Source organism: Hemitrygon akajei, chromosome 4 (assembly GCF_048418815.1).
Source record: "Hemitrygon akajei chromosome 4, sHemAka1.3, whole genome shotgun sequence".
Lineage (NCBI taxonomy): Eukaryota > Metazoa > Chordata > Chondrichthyes > Myliobatiformes > Dasyatidae > Hemitrygon > Hemitrygon akajei.
The window spans coordinates 104,549,390-104,568,749 of NC_133127.1; the positions used below are offsets into that span (position 1 = coordinate 104,549,390).

General features: G+C 43.3%; 1 protein-coding gene across 4 annotated transcripts in view; it reads right to left on the minus strand.

The window, feature by feature from the left end:
- Positions 1-19,360, minus strand: part of trim2a (tripartite motif containing 2a) — a 386,751-nt gene that overhangs the window by 27,581 nt on the left and 339,810 nt on the right. For all 4 annotated transcript variants that reach the window (XM_073043157.1, XM_073043161.1, XM_073043158.1 and 1 more), the window contains exon 10: positions 3,605-3,675. In XM_073043157.1, the coding sequence (XP_072899258.1) occupies positions 3,605-3,675 (71 nt within the window). The remainder of the gene's footprint in view (positions 1-3,604; positions 3,676-19,360) is intronic.

The window sequence follows — 19,360 nt, forward strand, 5'->3', positions numbered from 1 at the left end:
GGAACAGTAAGGATACTGAGCCGAACCCTCAAGCTCCCAGGCCTCTGGTAGAGGACCTGAGATTGAGGGAATAATGTACATACATACCACCCATTAGGGGTGAGAGAAAAATATGAACTCTATATTATAAAAGTTAAACTTAAATGGCAGGGGAGGCTTCTGTACCCTTCCTGATCACAGCAATGAGAACAAGGCATGACCTGGGTGATGGGGAGTCTTTCATGATAGACGCTGCCTTTTTGAGGCATCGCTTCTTGAAGATGTCCTGGATACTATGGAGACAGGTGATCATGATGGAGCTGACTAAGCTTACAGCTCTCTGCAACTTATTTCAATGCTGTGCTGTAACACGCCTCCCATTCCAGACAATGGTACAGCCAGTTAGAATGCTCGCCATGATTTTCTTCATAGAAATTTACAAGTGTCTCCGGTGACATACAAAGTCTCCTCAAACTCCAAATGGAACATAGCCGCTTCTCTGTAGCTGCATCAATATGTCAGGTCCAGGATACATCCTCAGAGATATCGACACCCAGGAACTTACAAGGCTGTTACAAGGACGTTACAAGGCTGTAGCTGGACACCACTTAACTAGCTGATATATCTTGCTCCTGTATGCCCTCTCATCACCATCTGAAATTCTGCCAACAAATTTATAGATGGCATTTGAGCTGTGCAATCCTGAATGCAGGAAGAAAGAATATGAGAAGCTGGAGAAATCCCAGGGCTTGAAAGAGCAGGTAGAAAGGATGTGGAACATTAGAGCCAGACAGTTGTGGGTGTATAGAGAGAGAGAAGTGCAGTGGGCTAAGCACACATCCCTGAAGTGCACAAATGCTGACTGTCAGCAAAGAGATGTTATTTCCAATCACACATATTGTGGTCGTCCAGTAAGGAAGTCAAGGATCCAGTTGCAGAACAAGGTACAGAGGCCCAGGATATGGAGGTTTTTGATCAGAACTGGAGGAATGATGGTGCTAAATGCTGAGCTGTAGTCAGTAAACAGCATCCTGACATGGGTATTTGTATTGTCCAGGTGATCCAAGGCCAATGAAGAGCCATTAAGATTGAATCCGCCGTAGACCAATTGTGGCGAAAGGCAGATTGTAGTGGGTCCAGGAGTTATTGCTAGCCATGACCAACCTCTCAAAGCACTTCATTGCTATAACTGTGGATGCTACTGGACAATAGTCATTGAGGCAGTTCACCCTGCTACTCTTGGGCACTGGTATAATTGTTGGCTTTTTGAAACAGGTGAGAACTTCTGACTGTAGCAATGAAAGATTGAAATCTTTGACCACACCTGGTAGGTTTTCAGAGCCTCTCCAGGTACTTCATCAGGGCCTGTCATCTCGCAAGGGTTCACCCTCCTGAAAGACAGCCTGACCTCAGCCTTCAAGATAGATCCCACGGACACCAGGGATCCTCACAGCTGCTGCAGTTTTATTCTCCTTCAATGAACTTCAATATTCTCTTGTGAATATTCACTTTCAATTAATAATGGGCCTATATTCCCAGACCCCTTTGTTCTACCGTACTCCTCAGTGCTCTGTTCTGGTTGTGATTCACTGTGCAAGACCTTCAGTACACTGGATAGTCCTACCAAAGCACAACACTTCACACTTGTCTGCATCAAATTCCATCTGCCATTTTTTACCCCATTTTTCAAACCCGCTGCAAGCTCTGATAGTCTTCCTCACTGTCCACTGCACCCCCCAATCTTGGTGTAATCCACACAACCATATTATCATTTAGATCATTGATATAGGTGACAAACAGCAAAGGACACAGCATCGATCCCTGTAGCACACCACTATTCACAGGCCTCCTGTCAGAGAGGCAACCTTCTTCTACCACTCTCTGGCTTCTCCCACAAAAGCCAATGTCTAATCCAATTTACTACCTCATCTTGAATGCTGAGTGATTGAACCTCCCATGTGGGACCTTGTCAAATGCCTCACTGAAGTCCATGTAAACAACATCCACTGTCTTGTCTTTATCAACATTCTAGGTAACTTCCTGGAAAAACACTAAGATTTGCTGGACACGACCTACTGTTCACAAAGCAATACTAACTATCCATTATCAGTGCACGTCTACCCATATATATCCCATCCCTCAGAATACCTTCCAATAACTTTTCCCATTACTGATGTCAGGCTTACTGGCCTATAATGTCCTGGTTTATATTTAGAGCCTTTCTTAAAGAATGGAACTACATTAGCTATCTTTCAATCCTCACCTGTCATCAAATATGATTTAAATAACTCTGCTAGAGCCCCTGCAATTCCTGCACTTGTCCCCCGCAGGGTCCAGGGGAACACCTTATCAGGCCTTGGGGATTTATCCATCCTAATTTGCCTCAAAACAGCAAACACTCTGTAGACTGAAAGGGTCCATGACCTCGCTGCTGTTTGATGCAAAGGAAGCCAGCTAAGATCTCTCCCATCTCATTTGGCTCCACACATACAGTAGATTACCATTTTGATGTTCTAGAGGACCAATTTTGTTGTTTGCAATCCTTTTGCTCCTAAAACAATGTTTTCTTTAAACAAACGATACATGCTTGCTCGAGAATATGGTTATAGAAGATATGATAGCACTGTTTAAGAAACATTTACAAAGATATGTGAACAGGCAGGGAATAAAGCAGTATGTACCTTACACAGGTGGATGGGATTAACTTAGACTGGTATCACAGACATTGTGGGCCAAGGGACCTACAATGAGGCACAATGCAAAACTGAAGAATATTGCCTTCTCTTCCATGGGCATATTGCAGCCATTTTGTCTCAATATTGAATTCTACTTCTTTTGGTGACTTGATTACTATAATTCAAATTGGCTTAGCTCACTTGTTTTATCTCTTTATTTCTCTCTGTAATGGAAGACATGCCTAGCTTGTCTTCCTACTCTACATTTCACAACTCCTACATTCGTGTTTATGCTCTTGTTGTTGGCCTGTGTCTCATTCAGTCATTGACCAGTGGTCAATGATTGAATGAACTTGTTCACCCTCGTTATATCAGAGATATTTCCTGTACCCGACCCTCCCTGAAACTTCCAGCTTCCTTTCTCTCCTTTCCCGTGCTGACATAGGTAGTTTGACCTGCACCATTACTGGTTTCCTTCTCACAGATGGAGCTTGACATGCTCAGTACTTTCAGCAATTTGTTTTCTTTAAGATTTGCAATTTTGTCTATTTGATCTGTATATTTTCACAAAGTACCAAAATACTGCCAACTATATATGGCAGAAGAATTTGATGTAAGAATATTTAAAATTTAACAGATTGTAACTAGGCTCAAATTAAACCTGATTTAATAAACTCACGCTCAGAATAATTAACAAATCATCCAACAGGAAAGTTGTTTCATTTTGTTGATAGTTATTGGCTGTTGTGAATAAAGACAATGGGAAACGTCCATCCATGTCATCAGCAAAAGTAAAATAATCACAGCAAGTCAAATTGAGAGATTGTGAAGAAAGTACAGACTTTTGGGGTTTCTATTTCAACAGATAATGGTAAACAGCATTTAATGGCACGACAGTGTCCAGTTTTTGTTTCTTTAATTAGATTAAAACCATGCTGAGCTTTATTTACCTTAACCGAATGGTTATGAAAATCAGTAACAATGATTTCATTATTGTTGTTGACTGCTGCAAAATGAGGACCTGGAAGAGAGAGTTTAACATCAATTTACTTGAAAAACATAGCATTTCAAACATTTGTATTATGAACACTATTTAGTTTAACTAGTCCTGGGGAAGCCTTGGTCCACAACACCGACTCTGTCGATGCTGCCTGACTGGTTGAGTTCCTCAGCATTTTATGTGTGTTGCTCTGGATTTCCAGCATCTGCAAAATCTCGTGTTTCTTTATTTAATCTGTGTTTTACAGTTTTAAACACAGATTGCCTTTTTGTTAGAAGAGAATATCTTTATAAAAGCGAACTCAATAATCAGATGTAAAGCAATTTACCTTAGTAAAGGGACCGTGCCCCCACCCCCACACACATTATACGTGTTCAGGTTACTGAACTTTGTCTTTACAGAATTCAGAAATCACTACCCAAATGTTGAGATGCAGAACAAAATTTGCTCTCACAGAATTTGTGTGAACACGGTTAATGAGTCAACACTTATTTTGTGCTGATGAGGAAACTTTATTTCATGGAAAATACCAATATGAATCATTTCCAGAAACATTATATCCCAATCCACCAGTATCATCTGTACCAGAATCATAGTATTTTATTAAACTATGCAAGGAGGAACCAAAACTACAAATCCAACAATGTGAATCAATTCACAAAATACAACGCACAATCCAATTCCCTCTCAGCCCCACTCCCCTGCTTTCACCCTGTAACCTTTCACATCCTAGCTTAATATGAATCTATCAACTTGCTTTACCCTCAATAACCTGGCCTCCACACACTCTGGCTAAATAAATTCCTCCTTATCTCCATTCTAAATGGGGCATTCATCGATTCTGAGGCTGTACCCTCTGGTCCTAGACTCCCTCACTACAGAAAACATCCTCTCCACATCCACTCTATCTGTGCTCTCTAGTCCTAGACTCCCTCACTACAGAAAACATCCTCTCTACATCCACTCTATCTGTGCTCTCTAGTCCTAGACTCCCTCACTACAGAAAACATCCTCTCCACATCCACTCTATCTGTGCTCTCTAGTCCTAGACTCACCCACAACAGGAAAGATCCTCTCTACATCCACTCTATCTGTGCTCTCTAGTCCTAGACTCCCTCACTACAGAAAACATCCTCTCCACATCCACTCTATCTGTGCTCTCTAGTCCTAGACTCACCCACAACAGGAAAGATCCTCTCTACATCCACTCTATCTGTGCTCTCTGGTCCTAGACTCCCTCACTACAGAAAACATCCTCTCCACATCCACTCTATCTGTGCTCTCTAGTCCTAGACTCCCTCACTACAGAAAACATCCTCTCCACATCCACTCTATCTGTGCTCTCTAGTCCTAGACTCCCTCACTACAGAAAACATCCTCTCCACATCCACTCTATCTGTGCTCTCTAGTCCTAGACTCACCCACAACAGGAAAGATCCTCTCTACATCCACTCTATCTGTGCTCTCTAGTCCTAGACTCCCTCACTACAGAAAACATCCTCTCCACATCCACTCTATCTGTGCTCTCTAGTCCTAGACTCACCCACAACAGGAAAGATCCTCTCTACATCCACTCTATCTGTGCTCTCTAGTCCTAGACTCCCTCACTACAGAAAACATCCTCTCCATATCCAGTCAATCTATATGTAACACTTACCCAAAAAGGCTGGTATATGTCTAGGGGAAAAGGAGATCCAGCCACACACCAACCCCGCCTCCCGTACATGCACGTGCTGTGAGGATCGAGTTTATGCCTCGCTCCCGCCGACAGTATCAAACCCACAACAAATACCGTTATGAAATACACTTTAAAGAGTTTACTAAAATTAAAAGAGTATTAGGCAATACAATATATATATATACAAGGAAAAAAAACAAAAGGCGCCAACTTATCAAAGTTCAGTCAGTTTAGTGCACTCGTTGGAGCTCAACCAGCGAACGATTCGACCCCTCGTCGCTTGCCTCCGACTTCAATGTCTTCCACCTCGGACTCCCCGGTGGTCTTCCGAGCACACGTCCACCTTCCTCGGCTCTCCCTCCCGACTGACTTCACACTCCCAGCCCGCGCAACCCCTCCCCCAAGTTCCCAGCCTCACAAAACACAGTAACATTCCCCATTGATTAACAAATGAATACAATTACCATATCAGCCATTCTAAAGCGAAACAACGGCGAGAGAAACATTTATCAGACAAAGAAGCATTCCTACTCATAACAAACCAAAGACCCCATTTTGAGTAACATACACAGGAAACATATACTTTTCAACATTCGATAGGTTTCAATGAGTTCCCCCTCATTCTTCTAAATTCCAGTGAGTACAGGCCCAGAGCTATCAAACACTCCTCATATGAAATGCCTTTCGATCCTGAAATCATTTTTGTGCACTTCCTTTGAACCATCTCCAATATCAGCACTTCCTTTCTTAGATAAGGCTCCAAAACTATGCACGATATTCCAAGAGAGCCTCACCAGTGCCTTATAAATCCTTGACATTACATCCTTGCTTTCATATTCTAGTTCTCTGAAATGAATGCTAACATTGCATTTGCTTTCTTCACCATCAGCTCAACCTGTAACTTAACCTTTAAGGAAAGCTGCACAAGGATTCTCAAGTCCCTTTGCAACTCAGATTTTTGAATTTTCTCCCCATTTAGTAAATGGTCTATGCTTTTACTCCTTCTACCATAGTGTATAACAATCTATGTAATGACACTGTATTCCATCTGCCCATGCTGACTTCGGTCCATTTTTTTCATGTGCCTTCAATCTTAACAATCAACTCCAACATCTTCCCAATCAGAGGTCAGATTAATTGGCCTATAATTCCATTTCTTCTGCTTCTTCTCCCTCATAATACTTCAGCTCTCTGACACTCTTGAACACCCAGCATACTGCTAGTGGCTTCCACAGTGAAGACTGATGCAAAATACTTATTCAGTTCACCCGCTATTTTCTTGGCCCCCAATACGACCTCCCCAGCATCATTTTCCAGTGGTCCAATATCTACTTCTGCCTCTCTTTTACACTTTATATAACCAAAAAAAAATTTGGTGTCCTCTTTGATATTATTGGCTAGCTTACCTACATGTTTAATCTCTCTGCTTCTTATGGCTTTTTAGTTGCCCTCGCTTAGCTTCCCAATCTCTAACTTCCACTAAATTTTGCTCTATTACATGTCCTCCCTTTTGCTTTTATGTTGATTTTGACTTCCCCCGTTTGCTCCAATCTCCTGCCTTACCCCCCGTATCCCTTCATGCCCTGACCAATCAAGAAACTATCAGCCTCTGCCTTAAACATATATAAGGTGTGAAGTGGTTAATTTTGGTATCACCCCAGATAAGTGTGAAGTGGTTCATTTTGGTAGGTCAAATATGATGGCAGAATATAGTATTAATGGTAAGACTCTTGGCAGTGTGGAGGATCAGAGGGATCTTGGGGTCCGAGTCCATAGGATGCTCAAAGCAGCTGCGCAGGTTGACTCTGTGGTTAAGAAAGCTTATGGTGTATTGGCCTTCATCAATCGTGGAATTGAATTTAGGAGCCGAGAGGTAATGTTGCAGCTATATAGGACCCTGGTCAGACCCCACTTGGGGAACTGTGCTCAGTTCTGGTCGCCTCACTACAGGAAGGATGTGGAAACCATAGAAAGGGTGCAGAGGAAATTTACAAGGATGTTGCCTGGATTGGGGAGCATGTCTTATGAGAATAGGTTGAGTGAACTCGGCCTTCTCTCCTTGGAGTGACCAAGGATGAGAGGTGACCTGATAGAGGTGTATATGATGATGAGAGACATTGATCATGTGGATAGTCAGAGGCTTTTTCCCAGGGCTGAAATAGTTGCCACAAGAGAACACAGGTTTAAGGTGCTGGGGATTAGGTACAGAGGAGATGTCAGGGGTAAGTTTTTTACTCAGAGAGTGGCAAGTGCGTGGAATGGGCTGCCGGCAACGGTGCTGGAGGCGGATACAATAGGGTCTTTTAGGAGACTTTTAGATAGGTATATGGAGCTTAGTAAAATAGAGGGCTACAGGTAAGCCTAGTAATTGCTAAGGCAGGGACATGTTCGGCACAATTTTGTGGGCCGAAGGGCCTGTATTGTGCTGTAGGTTTTCTATGTTAAAGACATAGTTGTCTATGGCAAAGAATTCCACAGATTTACCACTCTCTGACTAAAGAAATTCCTCCTCATCTCTATTTTAAAAGGACGTCCCTCTATTCTGAGGCACTGTCCTCTGGTCTTAGATTCTCCCAGCATAGGAAACATCTTCACCACATCCACTCTATCAATACCTTTCATCATTTGATAGGCTTCAATGAGGTCACCCCTCATTCTTATGATTCTAGTGAATACAGGCCCAGAGCTATCAGGTGCTCTTCAGATGACAAGCCATTCTATCTTGGAGTCACGTTCGTGAAACTCCTTTGAACTCACTCCAGTTTCAGCACGTCCCATCCAAGATAAGGGGCCCAAAACTGCTGCCAATACTCCAACTGAGGCCTCTCCAGTGCTTTATATAGTCTCAACATTACATCCTTGCTTTTATATTCTAGTCTTCTTCAAATGAATGCTAACATTGCACTTGCCTTCCTCAACCTGCAAATTATGCTTTAGGGACTCCAAAGTCCCTTTGCACCTCAGTTTTTTTGTATATTCTCTCCAACAGAAAATAGTTAACTCTTTCATTTCTTCTACCACCAAAGTGCATGACCATGTACTTTCTGACATTGTATTCCATCTGCCATTTCTTTGCCCATTCTCCTAATCTATCTAAGTCCTCTGTAGCCTCTCTACTTCCTCAAAACTACCTGCCCCTCTACCTGTTGTCTGCCAACTTTGCAACTGAGCTATCAATTCCATCATCCAAATCATTGACATAACCAGAATCACAGACCCCTGTGGAACACCACTAGATTCTGGCAACCAGCCAGAAAAAGCTCCACTCTTTGCCTCCTGCCAATCAACCACTGCTTTATCCATGCTAGGACTGCTCCTATAATATATATAACCATATATAACAATCACTGCACGGAAACAGGCCATTCCGGCCCTCCTAGTCCGTGCCGAACTCTTAATCTCACCTAGTCCCACCTACCCGCACTCAGCCCATAACCCTCCACTCCTTTCCTATCCATATACCTATCCAATTTTACCTTAAATGACACAACTGAACTGGCCTCTACTACTTCTACAGGAAGCTCATTCCACACAGCTATCACTCTCTGAGTAAAGAAATACCCCCTCGTGTTTCCCTTAAACTTTTGCCCCCTAACTCTCAAATCATGTCCTCTCGTTTGAATCTCCCCTACTCTCAATGGAAACAGCCTATTCACGTCAACTCTATCTATCCCTCTCAACATTTTAAATACCTCGATCAAATCCCCCCTCAACCTTCTACGCTCCAATGAATAGAGACCTAACTTGTTCAACCTTTCTCTGTAACTTAAGTGCTGAAACCCAGGTAACATCCTAGTAAATCGTCTCTGCACTCTCTCTAATTTATTGATATCTTTCCTATAATTCGGTGACCAGAACTGTACACAATATTCCAAATTTGGCCTTACCAATGCCTTGTACAATTTTAACATTACATCCCAACTTCTGTACTCAATGCTCTGATTTATAAAGGCCAGCGTTCCAAAAGCCTTCTTCACCACCCTATCTACATGAGACTCCACCTTCAGGGAACTATGCACTGTTATTCCTAGATCTCTCTGTTCCACTGCATTCCTCCATGCCCTACCATTTACCCTGTATGTTCTATTTGGATTATTCCTGCCAAAATGTAGAACCTCACACTTCTCAGCATTAAACTCCATCTGCCAATGTTCAGCCCATTCTTCTAACCGGCATAAATCTCCCTGCAAGCTTTGAAAACCCACCTCATTATCCACAACACCTCCTACCTTAGTATCATCAGCATACTTACTAATCCAATTTACCACCCCATCATCCAGATCATTTATGTATATTACAAACAACATTGGGCCCAAAACAGATCCCTGAGGCACCCCGCTAGTCACCGGCCTCCATCCCGATAAACAATTATCCACCACTACTCTCTGGCATCTCCCATCTAGCCACTGTTGAATCCATTTTATTACTCCAGCATTAATACCTAACGACTGAACCTTCTTAACTAACCTTCCATGTGGAACTTTGTCAAAGGCCTTGCTGAAGTCCATATAGACTACATCCACTGCCTTACCCTCGTCAACATTCCTCGTAACTACTTCAAAAAATTCAATAAGGTTTGTCAAACATGACCTTCCACGCACAAATCCATGCTGGCTACTCCTAATCAGATCCTGTCTATCCAGATAATTATAAATACTATCTCTAAGAATACCTTCCATTAATTTACCCACCACTGATGTCAAACTGACAGGTCTATAATTGCCAGGCTTACTTCTAGAACCCTTTTTAAACAATGGAACCACATGAGCAATACGCCAATCCTCCGGCACAATCCCCGTTTCTAATGACATCTGAAAGATCTCCGTCAGAGCTCCTGCTATCTCTACACAAACTTCCCTCAAGGTCTTGGGGAATATCCGGTCAGGACCCGGAGATTTATCCACTTTTAAATTTCTTAAAAGCGCCAGTACTTCCACCTCTTTAATTGTCATAGGCTCCATAACTTCCTTACTTGTTTCCCACACCTTACTCCATTCAATATCCTTCTCCTTAGTGAATACCGAAGAGAAGAAATCGTTCAAAATCTCTCCCATCTCCCTCGGCTCCACACATAGCTGACCACCCTGATTCTCTAAGGGACCAATTTTATCCCTCACTATCCTCTTGCTTTTAATATAACTGTAGAAGCCTTTCGGATTTACTTCCACCTTATTTGCCAAACCAAACTCGTAACTTCTTTTAGCTTTTCTAATCTCTTTCTTAAGTTTCCTTTTACATTCGTTATATTCCTCGAGCAATTCCTTTACTCCATGCTGCCTATATCTATTGTAGACATCCCCCTTTTTTCAAACCAAGTTTCTAATATCCCTTGAAAACCATGGCGCTTTCAAACCTTTAACCTTTCCTTTCAACCGAACAGGAACATAAAGATTCTGTACCCTCATAATTTCACCCTTAAATGACCTCCATTTCTCTATTACATCCTTCCCATAAAACAACTTGACCCAATCCACTCTCTCTAAATCCCTGCGCATCTCCTCAAAGTTAGCCTTTCTCCAATCAAAAATCTCAACTCTAGGTCCAGTCCTGTCCTTCTCCATAATTATATTGAAGCTAATGCTATTGTGATCACTGGACCCGAAGTGCTCCCTAACACATACATCTGTCAGCTGACCTATCGCATTCCCTAACAGGAGATCCAACACTGCCCCATCTCTAGTCGGTACTTCTATGTATTGTTGCAAAAAGCTATCCTGCACACATTTCACAAACTCTAAACCATCCAGCCCTTTTACAGAATGAGCTTCCCAATCTATGTGTGGAAAATTAAAATCTCCCACAATCACCACCTTGTGTTTACTACAAATATCTGCTATCTCCTTACACATTTGCTCTTCCAACTCACGCTCCCCATTAGGTGGCCTATAATACACTCCTATCAGTGTTCCTACACCTTTCCCATTCCTCAATTCCACCCAAATAGCCTCCCTAGAGGAGCTCTGTAATCTATCCTTCCAAAGCACCGCCATAAGATTTTCTCGGACAAGCAATGCAACACCTCCTCCTCTGGCCCCTCCTACTCTATCACACCTGAAGCAACTAAATCCAGGAATATTTAGTTGCCAATCACACCCTTCCTGCAACCATGTTTCACTAATAGCTACAACATCATAATTCCAGGTATCAATCCACACTTTAAGCTCATCCACCTTTCTTACAATGCTCCTAGCATTAAAATAGATACATTTAAGATACTCTCCACCTCCTCCTCTCTTTTCATCCCTAGCAATGCATTCAAATTTATTATCCTTTTCTTTCTTCTCCCCTACAACTTCGGGCTGAGCGCATCCCTTCTCCATCACCTGCCTTACCTCCCTCACACACTGTCTACTTACTTCCTCTACTGGTGAACTAACCTCCTCTCCCATAGTTTCCTCAAATTGATTTCCGCCCCCCCATCTTACTAGTTTAAAGTCTGCCCTGTAGCCCTAGCAAACCTCCCCGCTAGGATATTGGTCCCCCCAGGATTCAAGTGTAACCCGTCCTTCTTGAACAGGTCACGCCTGCCCCAGAAGAGGTCCCAATGATCCAGAAACTTGAATCCCTGCCCCCTGCTCCAATCCCTCAACCACGCATTCATCCTCCACCTAATTCCATTCCTACTCTCACTGTCGCGTGGCACAGGCAGTAATCCCGAGATTACTACCTTTGCGGTCCTTCTTCTTAACTGCCTTCCTAACTCCCTATACTCTCGTTTCAGGACCTCTTCCCCTTTCCTACCTATGTCATTGGTACCTACATGTACCACGACCTCTGGCTCCTCACCCTCCCACTTCAGGATATCTTGGACGCGATCAGAAACGTCCCGGACCCTGGCACCAGGGAGGCAAACTACCATCCGGGACTCCCGATCACCTCCACAGAACCTCCACAGAACGATACTCTGAACCCCTGACTATCGAGTCCCCTATTACTATGGTCCTCTTTCTTCTATCCCTACCCTTCTGAGCTACAGGGCCGTCCACTGTGCCGGAGGCCCGGCCACTGTCACTTCCTCCAGGTAGGCTGTCCCCCCCAACAGTACTCAAACATGAGTACTTATTGTCAAGGGGTACAGCCACTGGGGTACTCTCTAGTACCTGCCCCTTCCCCTTCCTGACCGTGACCCACCTATCTGCCTCCCGTGGCCCCGGAGTGACCACCTGCCTGTAACTCCTCTCTATCACCTCCTCACTCTCCCTGACCAGGCGAAGGTCATCGAGCTGCAGCTCCAGTTCCCTAACTCGGTCCCTCAGGAGCTGCAGTTCGGCGCACCTGGCGCAGATGTGGACGTCCGGGAGGCTCGGAGACTCCAGGATCTCCCACATCTGACACCGAGAACAACAAGCTGCCCTCACACTCATACTTCCCGAATAACTGAAAATAACAAGAACTAAAAGATAAGCCTACTGTGCCCTCTTCCGCCTAAGCCCTCTGAGCCCAAGCCCTACACTCTGCTCCCGGCTCACTCCACTGCCCGCAAACGAAGCTGCCCGCTGCTTAAGGCTGCGTTCTTTTTATATCTTCCCTCCTTCCCAGGCCTCCTTCACGCGCCTGCGCAGTCCCGCCTCTCAGAACTCCGATCTGAGAAGCAATTTGAAAATGGCCGCCGCCGCACTTCTTCTCAAAGCCTCGCTGTCCTCTTGATGATATAGTAATATCATGGGCATTACTTGTTAAGCAGCCTCATTTGTGGCATCCTGTCAAAGGTTTCTAAAAATCCAAGTATACAACATCAACCTTTGTCTATCCTGCTTGTTATTTCTTCAAATAATTCCAACAAATCTGTCAGGTAAGATTTTCCCTTGAGGAAATCATGCTGACTGTGGCCTATTTTATCATGTACCTTCCTGAGACCTCATCCTTAATAATTGACTCCAACATCTTTCCAACCACTGAGGTTATACTATAATTTCCTTTCTTCTGTCTCTCTCCCTTTTTGAAGCATAGAGAGACTTGGATGGCTCAGGGGCAGGAACTGTTACTTCAAGTGCCAGGCCTTAGATGTTTCAGAAAGGACAGGGAAGGAGGCAAAAGAGGTGGGGGTGTGGCAATGTTGATCAGAGATAGTGTCACACCTGCAGAAAAGGAGGAAGTCATGGAGGGACTGTCTATGGAGTCTCTGTGGGTGGAAGTTAGAAACAGGAATGGGGCAATAACTCAATTGGGTGTTTTTTATAGACCTCCCAATAGTAACAGGGACATCAAGGAGCAGGTAAGGAGACAGATTCTGGAAAGGTGTAATAATAACATGGTTGTCGTGGTGGGAGATATTAATTTCCCAAATATTGATTGGCATCTCCCTAGAGCAAGGGACTTAGATGGGATGGAGTTCGTTAGGTGTGTTCAGGAAGGCTTCTTGACACAATATGTAGATAAGCTTGCAAGAGGAGAGGCCATACTTCATCTGGTATTGGGAAATGAACCTGGTCAGCTGTCAGATTCATCAGTTGGAGATAGTGATCACAATTCTACCTCCTTTACCATAGCATTGGACAGGGATAGGAACAAACAAGTTAGGACATTGCTTTATGGATCCAGAATTGGCTTGCGGACAGAAGGCAAAGAATGATTGTAGACGGGTTATATTCTGCATGGAAGGTCGGTGACCAGTGGTGTGCCTCAGGGATCTGTTTTGGGACCCCTACTCTTTGTGATTTTTATAAATGACCTGGATGAGGAAGTGGAGGGATGGGTTAGTAAAATTGCTGATGACACAAAGGTTTGGGGTGTTTTAGATAGTGTGGAGGGCTATCAGAGGTTACAGAGGGACATTGATAGAATAAAAAACTGGGCTGAGAAGTGGCAGATGGAGTTCAACCCAGGTGAGTGTGAAGTGGTTCATTTTGGTAGGTCACATATGATGGCAGACTATAGTATTAATGGTAAGATTCTTTGCAGGTGGAGGATCAGAGGGATCATGGGGTTTGAGTCCATAAGACACTCAAAGCAGGTTGACTCTGTGGTTAAGAAGGCATTAGCCTTCGTCAATTATGGGATTGAGTTTAGGAGCCGAGAGGTAATGTTGTGGCTATATAGGACCCTGGTCAGATCCCACTTGGAGTATTGTGCTCAGTTCTGGTTGTCTCACTACAGGAAGGATGTGGAAGCCATAGAAAGGGTGCAGCGGAGATTTACAAAAAAGTTGCCTGGATTGGGGAGCATGCCTTATGAGAATAGGTTGAGTGAACTTGGCCTTTTCTCCTTGGAGCGACGGAGGATGAGAGGTGACCTGATAGAGGTGTATAAGTCGATGAGACGCATTGATCGTGTGGATAGTCAGAAGCTTCTTCCCAGGGCTGAAATGGCCAGCATGAGAGGGCATAGTTTTAAGGTGCTTGGAAGTAGGTACAGAGGAGATGTCAGGGGTAAGTTTTTTACGTAGAGTGGTGAGTGTGTGGAATGGGCTGCCGGTGATGGTGGTGGAGGCAGATACTATAGGGTGTTTAAGAGACTCCTGGATAGGTACATGGAACTTAGTAAATTAGAGGACTATGGGTAACCCTAGGTAATTTCTACGGTAAGGGCATTCGGTACAGCATTGTGGGCCTGTATTGCGCTGAAGGTTCTATTAAGGACCTCACCCACATTCTCTGCATTCAAGCAAATGTTCCATTTTATCCTTGAGTGATCCCTCCCTCTCCCTAGTTATCGACTTGCTCTTGATGTATGTACAGAATGTCTTGGGATTCTCCTTAATTCTGCTTTCCAATGACATTTCATAACTCCTTCTGGCTTTCCTAATTCCCTTCTTGAGTTCTTTTTTGGCTTTTTTAAACTAATTCTCAAGGGCTCTGTTGGATTCTAGCTTCCTTTTTCTTCTTAACTAAATTCATCACCTCACTCAATATTCAAGGTTCTCTTGCCATTCCTGTCCTTCTTTCTGACTGGAACAGGCCTGTTTTGTACTCTATGCAATTGTATTTTGAGGTACTCTCAAAACAATTTAGTACCGGGTAAAGTACTTGCATCATCAAGACAGAAGGCAATGGAGTAAGTGTTGACGAATGGAATATGATAGTTGATAGTCAGCGTGAACACAGTATTCCAAAGGGCTTGTTTCTCAAGATTTAATCCTTCCATGTGATAATGAAGGCTTTACACTTTTTGGGGACAGGATTGAATACATAAAACACGTTGTCAATTCTAAAAGTGGCAGTGAACATTGACAAGGGCTTTTTTACACAACATCACAAAGAACTTGAAGGGATATTTCAACTTACAACAGACGCAGAGAGAACCAAAACAAAGCAGGTTAGTACAGTGAACAACGTGTTCAAGAAGCATGCAAAATTGCCACCATCCAGATGGTGAGCTAGGACATGACAAACAAGAGAAAATCCAAGTAACAACACACAAAATGCTGGAGCGGCTCAGCAGGCCAGGCAGCATCTATGGGGAAAAAAGTGTACAGTCGACGTTTTGGGCTGAGACCCTTCAGTGATTCCTGCTGAAATGTCAACTGTACATTTTTCCATAGACGCTGCCTGGCCAGCTGAGTCCCTCCAGCATTTTGTTGTGTTGCTTAGAACATAAGAACATAAGATTGAAAAGGAACAGGTCAGACCTAATATTGGCAGCCTGGTTGTCTTCATGGGTGAAGTCACAGGCAGGATGCAAGTGGGTTCAGCACAAAATCAGCAGGTCACACACAAGTCTTTTTTGGCAGTCCTTTGGATTGAGTACTCTATCGCTCACAGGCTGAGGTACACCTACTCAGAGGACACTCCCCAAATGCTGTGTGTTTGAAAGGGCTGGTTGATTGAAATCAAAGGGTGTGGCCACGGGAATCTGAGTGAGAGTAAGCATTATCCTCCTCTCTAGATTACATGAAACAGTTCAACTCAATCAACTTTATTCCTCTGTTCCTGCTTCCTGGTATATCTGTGATTGCACTGAAAGTGCTTCCTGTTCTTGCATGCAATGCTACGCTGAGGGTGTTTTCTAGATTTCATAGCATCAAAACAGGTCCTCTGGATCACCTTGTCCATACTAGCCATCAGGTATCCATATCTACCAAATCCACTCAGTGGAACCTAGTCTGTAGCTTACCATACCTTGGTGATTCAAGTGTTAATATAGATGCTTCCTAAATGTTGTAATCTGACTCTACCAGCTTCTCAAGCAATACATTTAAGGCTGAAACCAACCTCTGTGGGGGAAGAAAAATTATTCCTCCAATCCCACTGAATTATAAACCTATGCATCTTTACCATCAGGAAAGATTTACACATTGGTTCACAGAAAGAAGCTTTGTTTGCTCCTCAACGGTAGCTGACAAGGCTTTCAAATACTTCTATTTAATTAAATGCAGGTTCTATCCTCAACTCTTTTATTCTCATACAAACCACAGATTTCCTTGTTCTCACCCTTCTACGACACCATTCTCATTTTCACTGGTCTTCACATTCAGATTAATCTCTGCAATTTCTGTGGAATTTCACTAGACACCACCTGACACAATTGTTCTTTGAACATTCCAAAAGGATGTTCCTGATGTTTTGATTTACCATTGCACCATTCATTTCCCTTTGCCTAGTACCTTCCCGTGCAATCACAGCAGCAGCAACATTTTCATGTACATAATCCAAGCACCTCCTCTAGGTGAAATACCACCTCTACATCTAACTTAGAATTCCCTTTCACTGCAAAAACTGAACAGAAATTATCAACTACTTTGCAGAATACCTGCTGATTGTGCAAGTGTGCTTGTAAGTTAAGATTCGGGTAATATTGCATGGAAACATGACCTTTGACGTTGATGTTCAATCTGACCATCACAAGAAACCCATCTGCACTTATCTATTATATTCTCCTCGTATTTTCAGAGACTACCCCTCCACCAAGATTCTACTATTCACCCGGAGAACAAGAGAAACACAGTGGCCAATAACCATCCATCCAGCACGTCTTTGCGATCTTGGAAGAGACCGGAGCAAATGTACAAATTCCACAAGATTTCGTCTCTCTAAAATTATCCACGCCATTTTGAGTGCCAGTGTTTGTTTCTTGCTCTGTTCTCACAAAGACCAAAGCAGGCTTGAGATTCAGCAGCTTATGATCCACAAGGCACAACACAGCTCTCAGAAGCTTAGGGAGGCACAGTAGTGTGGTATAATATACACAATACTTTACTGTACCAGGGTTCAATTCCCATTGTTGTCTGTAAGGAGTTTGTATGTTCTGCCCGTGACATTGTGAGTGTCCTCGTTTCCCCCCTATATACCAAAGGTTATTGTAATTTTCCTGAGATTAGGCTAGGATTAAATTGGGTAGTGCAGCTTGAATCGCTGAAAGGGCCTATTCCATGCTCCATAAAAAGTTCAAATCAGTTTCAACATTTTATATGACACCAGCCTTTCTCAATGTCTCATCATTGACCTATTTCAGTGAATGATTAATACTGAAAATTTATTTGTCCCTCACACTTGTGCATTTTCTGTCTTTTATAATTATCATGTTTTAAAATGTTCGAATTCTGTGTTCTATTGAGAAAGAATAAAGCATACCTGAGATTTTGGGAATCAGGATTAAGTGAATTCCTGATGAATAGAAGTATGGATGTATGCTTAAAAAAGAAATCAGGATGGCAAAAAGAGGGCACAAGAAAGATGTGGCAGGTAGAGTTAAGGAGATTTTATACCGTAGATTCCGGACTACAGAGCACACCTGATTAAAAGCCGCTGGCTCTAATTTTAGAAATAAAATCAATTTTTTACTTGTACAGGCCGGATTTTCGGCCGCAGGTGTCCCATGTTGTAATATGAGATATTTACACAGAAAGATATTACACGTGAGGATTTTTTAACTTTTAATTAAATCCATACGGTAACAAACAAATATATATTGCAAATGCTTTTTTTCGAACCGTGCCTGTAATACGGCTACTTTTAAATATACATACGTATCGGTAACACAAATTACGTTGCATATACTTTTTTACTGAACAGCACGAACAACATTCCAATATCTCCTAGCGACTGGTAAAAATATATATACTGCAGCCTACCAGGAAAAGTTATTGATCGCCTTTAACTTAAAAGCAGCGTTTTCGCTCGGGTCTGATGTGCTCGGGTCTAATGAGCTCGCGTAACGCGATCGGGTCTAATCGGGCCTAATGTGCTCGGGTCTGATGTGCTCGGGTCTGATGAGCTCGCGTAACGCGATCGGGTCTAATCGGGCCTAATGTGCTCGGGTCTGATATGTTCGGGTCTGATGAGCTCGCGTAACGCGATCGGGTCTAATCGGGTCTGATGTGCTCGGGTCTGATGAGCTCGCGTAACGCGATCGGGTCTAATCGGGTCTAATGTGCTCGGGTCTGATGAGCTCGCGTAACGCGATCGGGTCTAATCGGGTCTAATGTGCTCGGGTCTGATGAGCTCGCGTAACGCGATCGGGTCTAATCGGGTCTAATGTGCTCGGGTCTGATGAGCTCGCGTAACGCGATCGGGTCTAATGTGCTCGGGTCTGATGTGCTCGGGTCTGATGAGCTCGCGTAACGCGATCGGGTCTAATGTGCTCGGGTCTGATGTGCTCGGGTCTGATGAGCTCGCGTAATGCCCCCACCTTCCCGTTTATCGCAAACCGGTATTTCCCACAAGACGCGGCGAAACCGGGTGTGACGTCATAGCATCCCGGGATGTAGTACAGAAAACAAATATAGTTAAAACACTTCTAACTTTAACTAACAAATGAATTACTAAGCGAAAATATTATAAACTAAGTAACTGCCATAAAGGCAGCACAATGCTTTTCTTCGAGTGTTTTCCATGTTGATGAGGGTGAGTACAAATGACTGATTTACAATAATTTAATTGTGAAAGTGCGCTTGATTTATCGTACAATTTCATTGGACCTCTGTGAACTACTCATCAATTTTATTGGTCTACTGTTACGAGGCAAAATGTTTACGAGGCGGCATGAAAAAAAACCATGTATTAGCCGCTCTGGATTAAAGGCCGCAGAGTTCAAAGCTGTTCAAAATGTGGGAAAAAAGTAGCGGCTTATAATCCGGAATCTACGGTATAC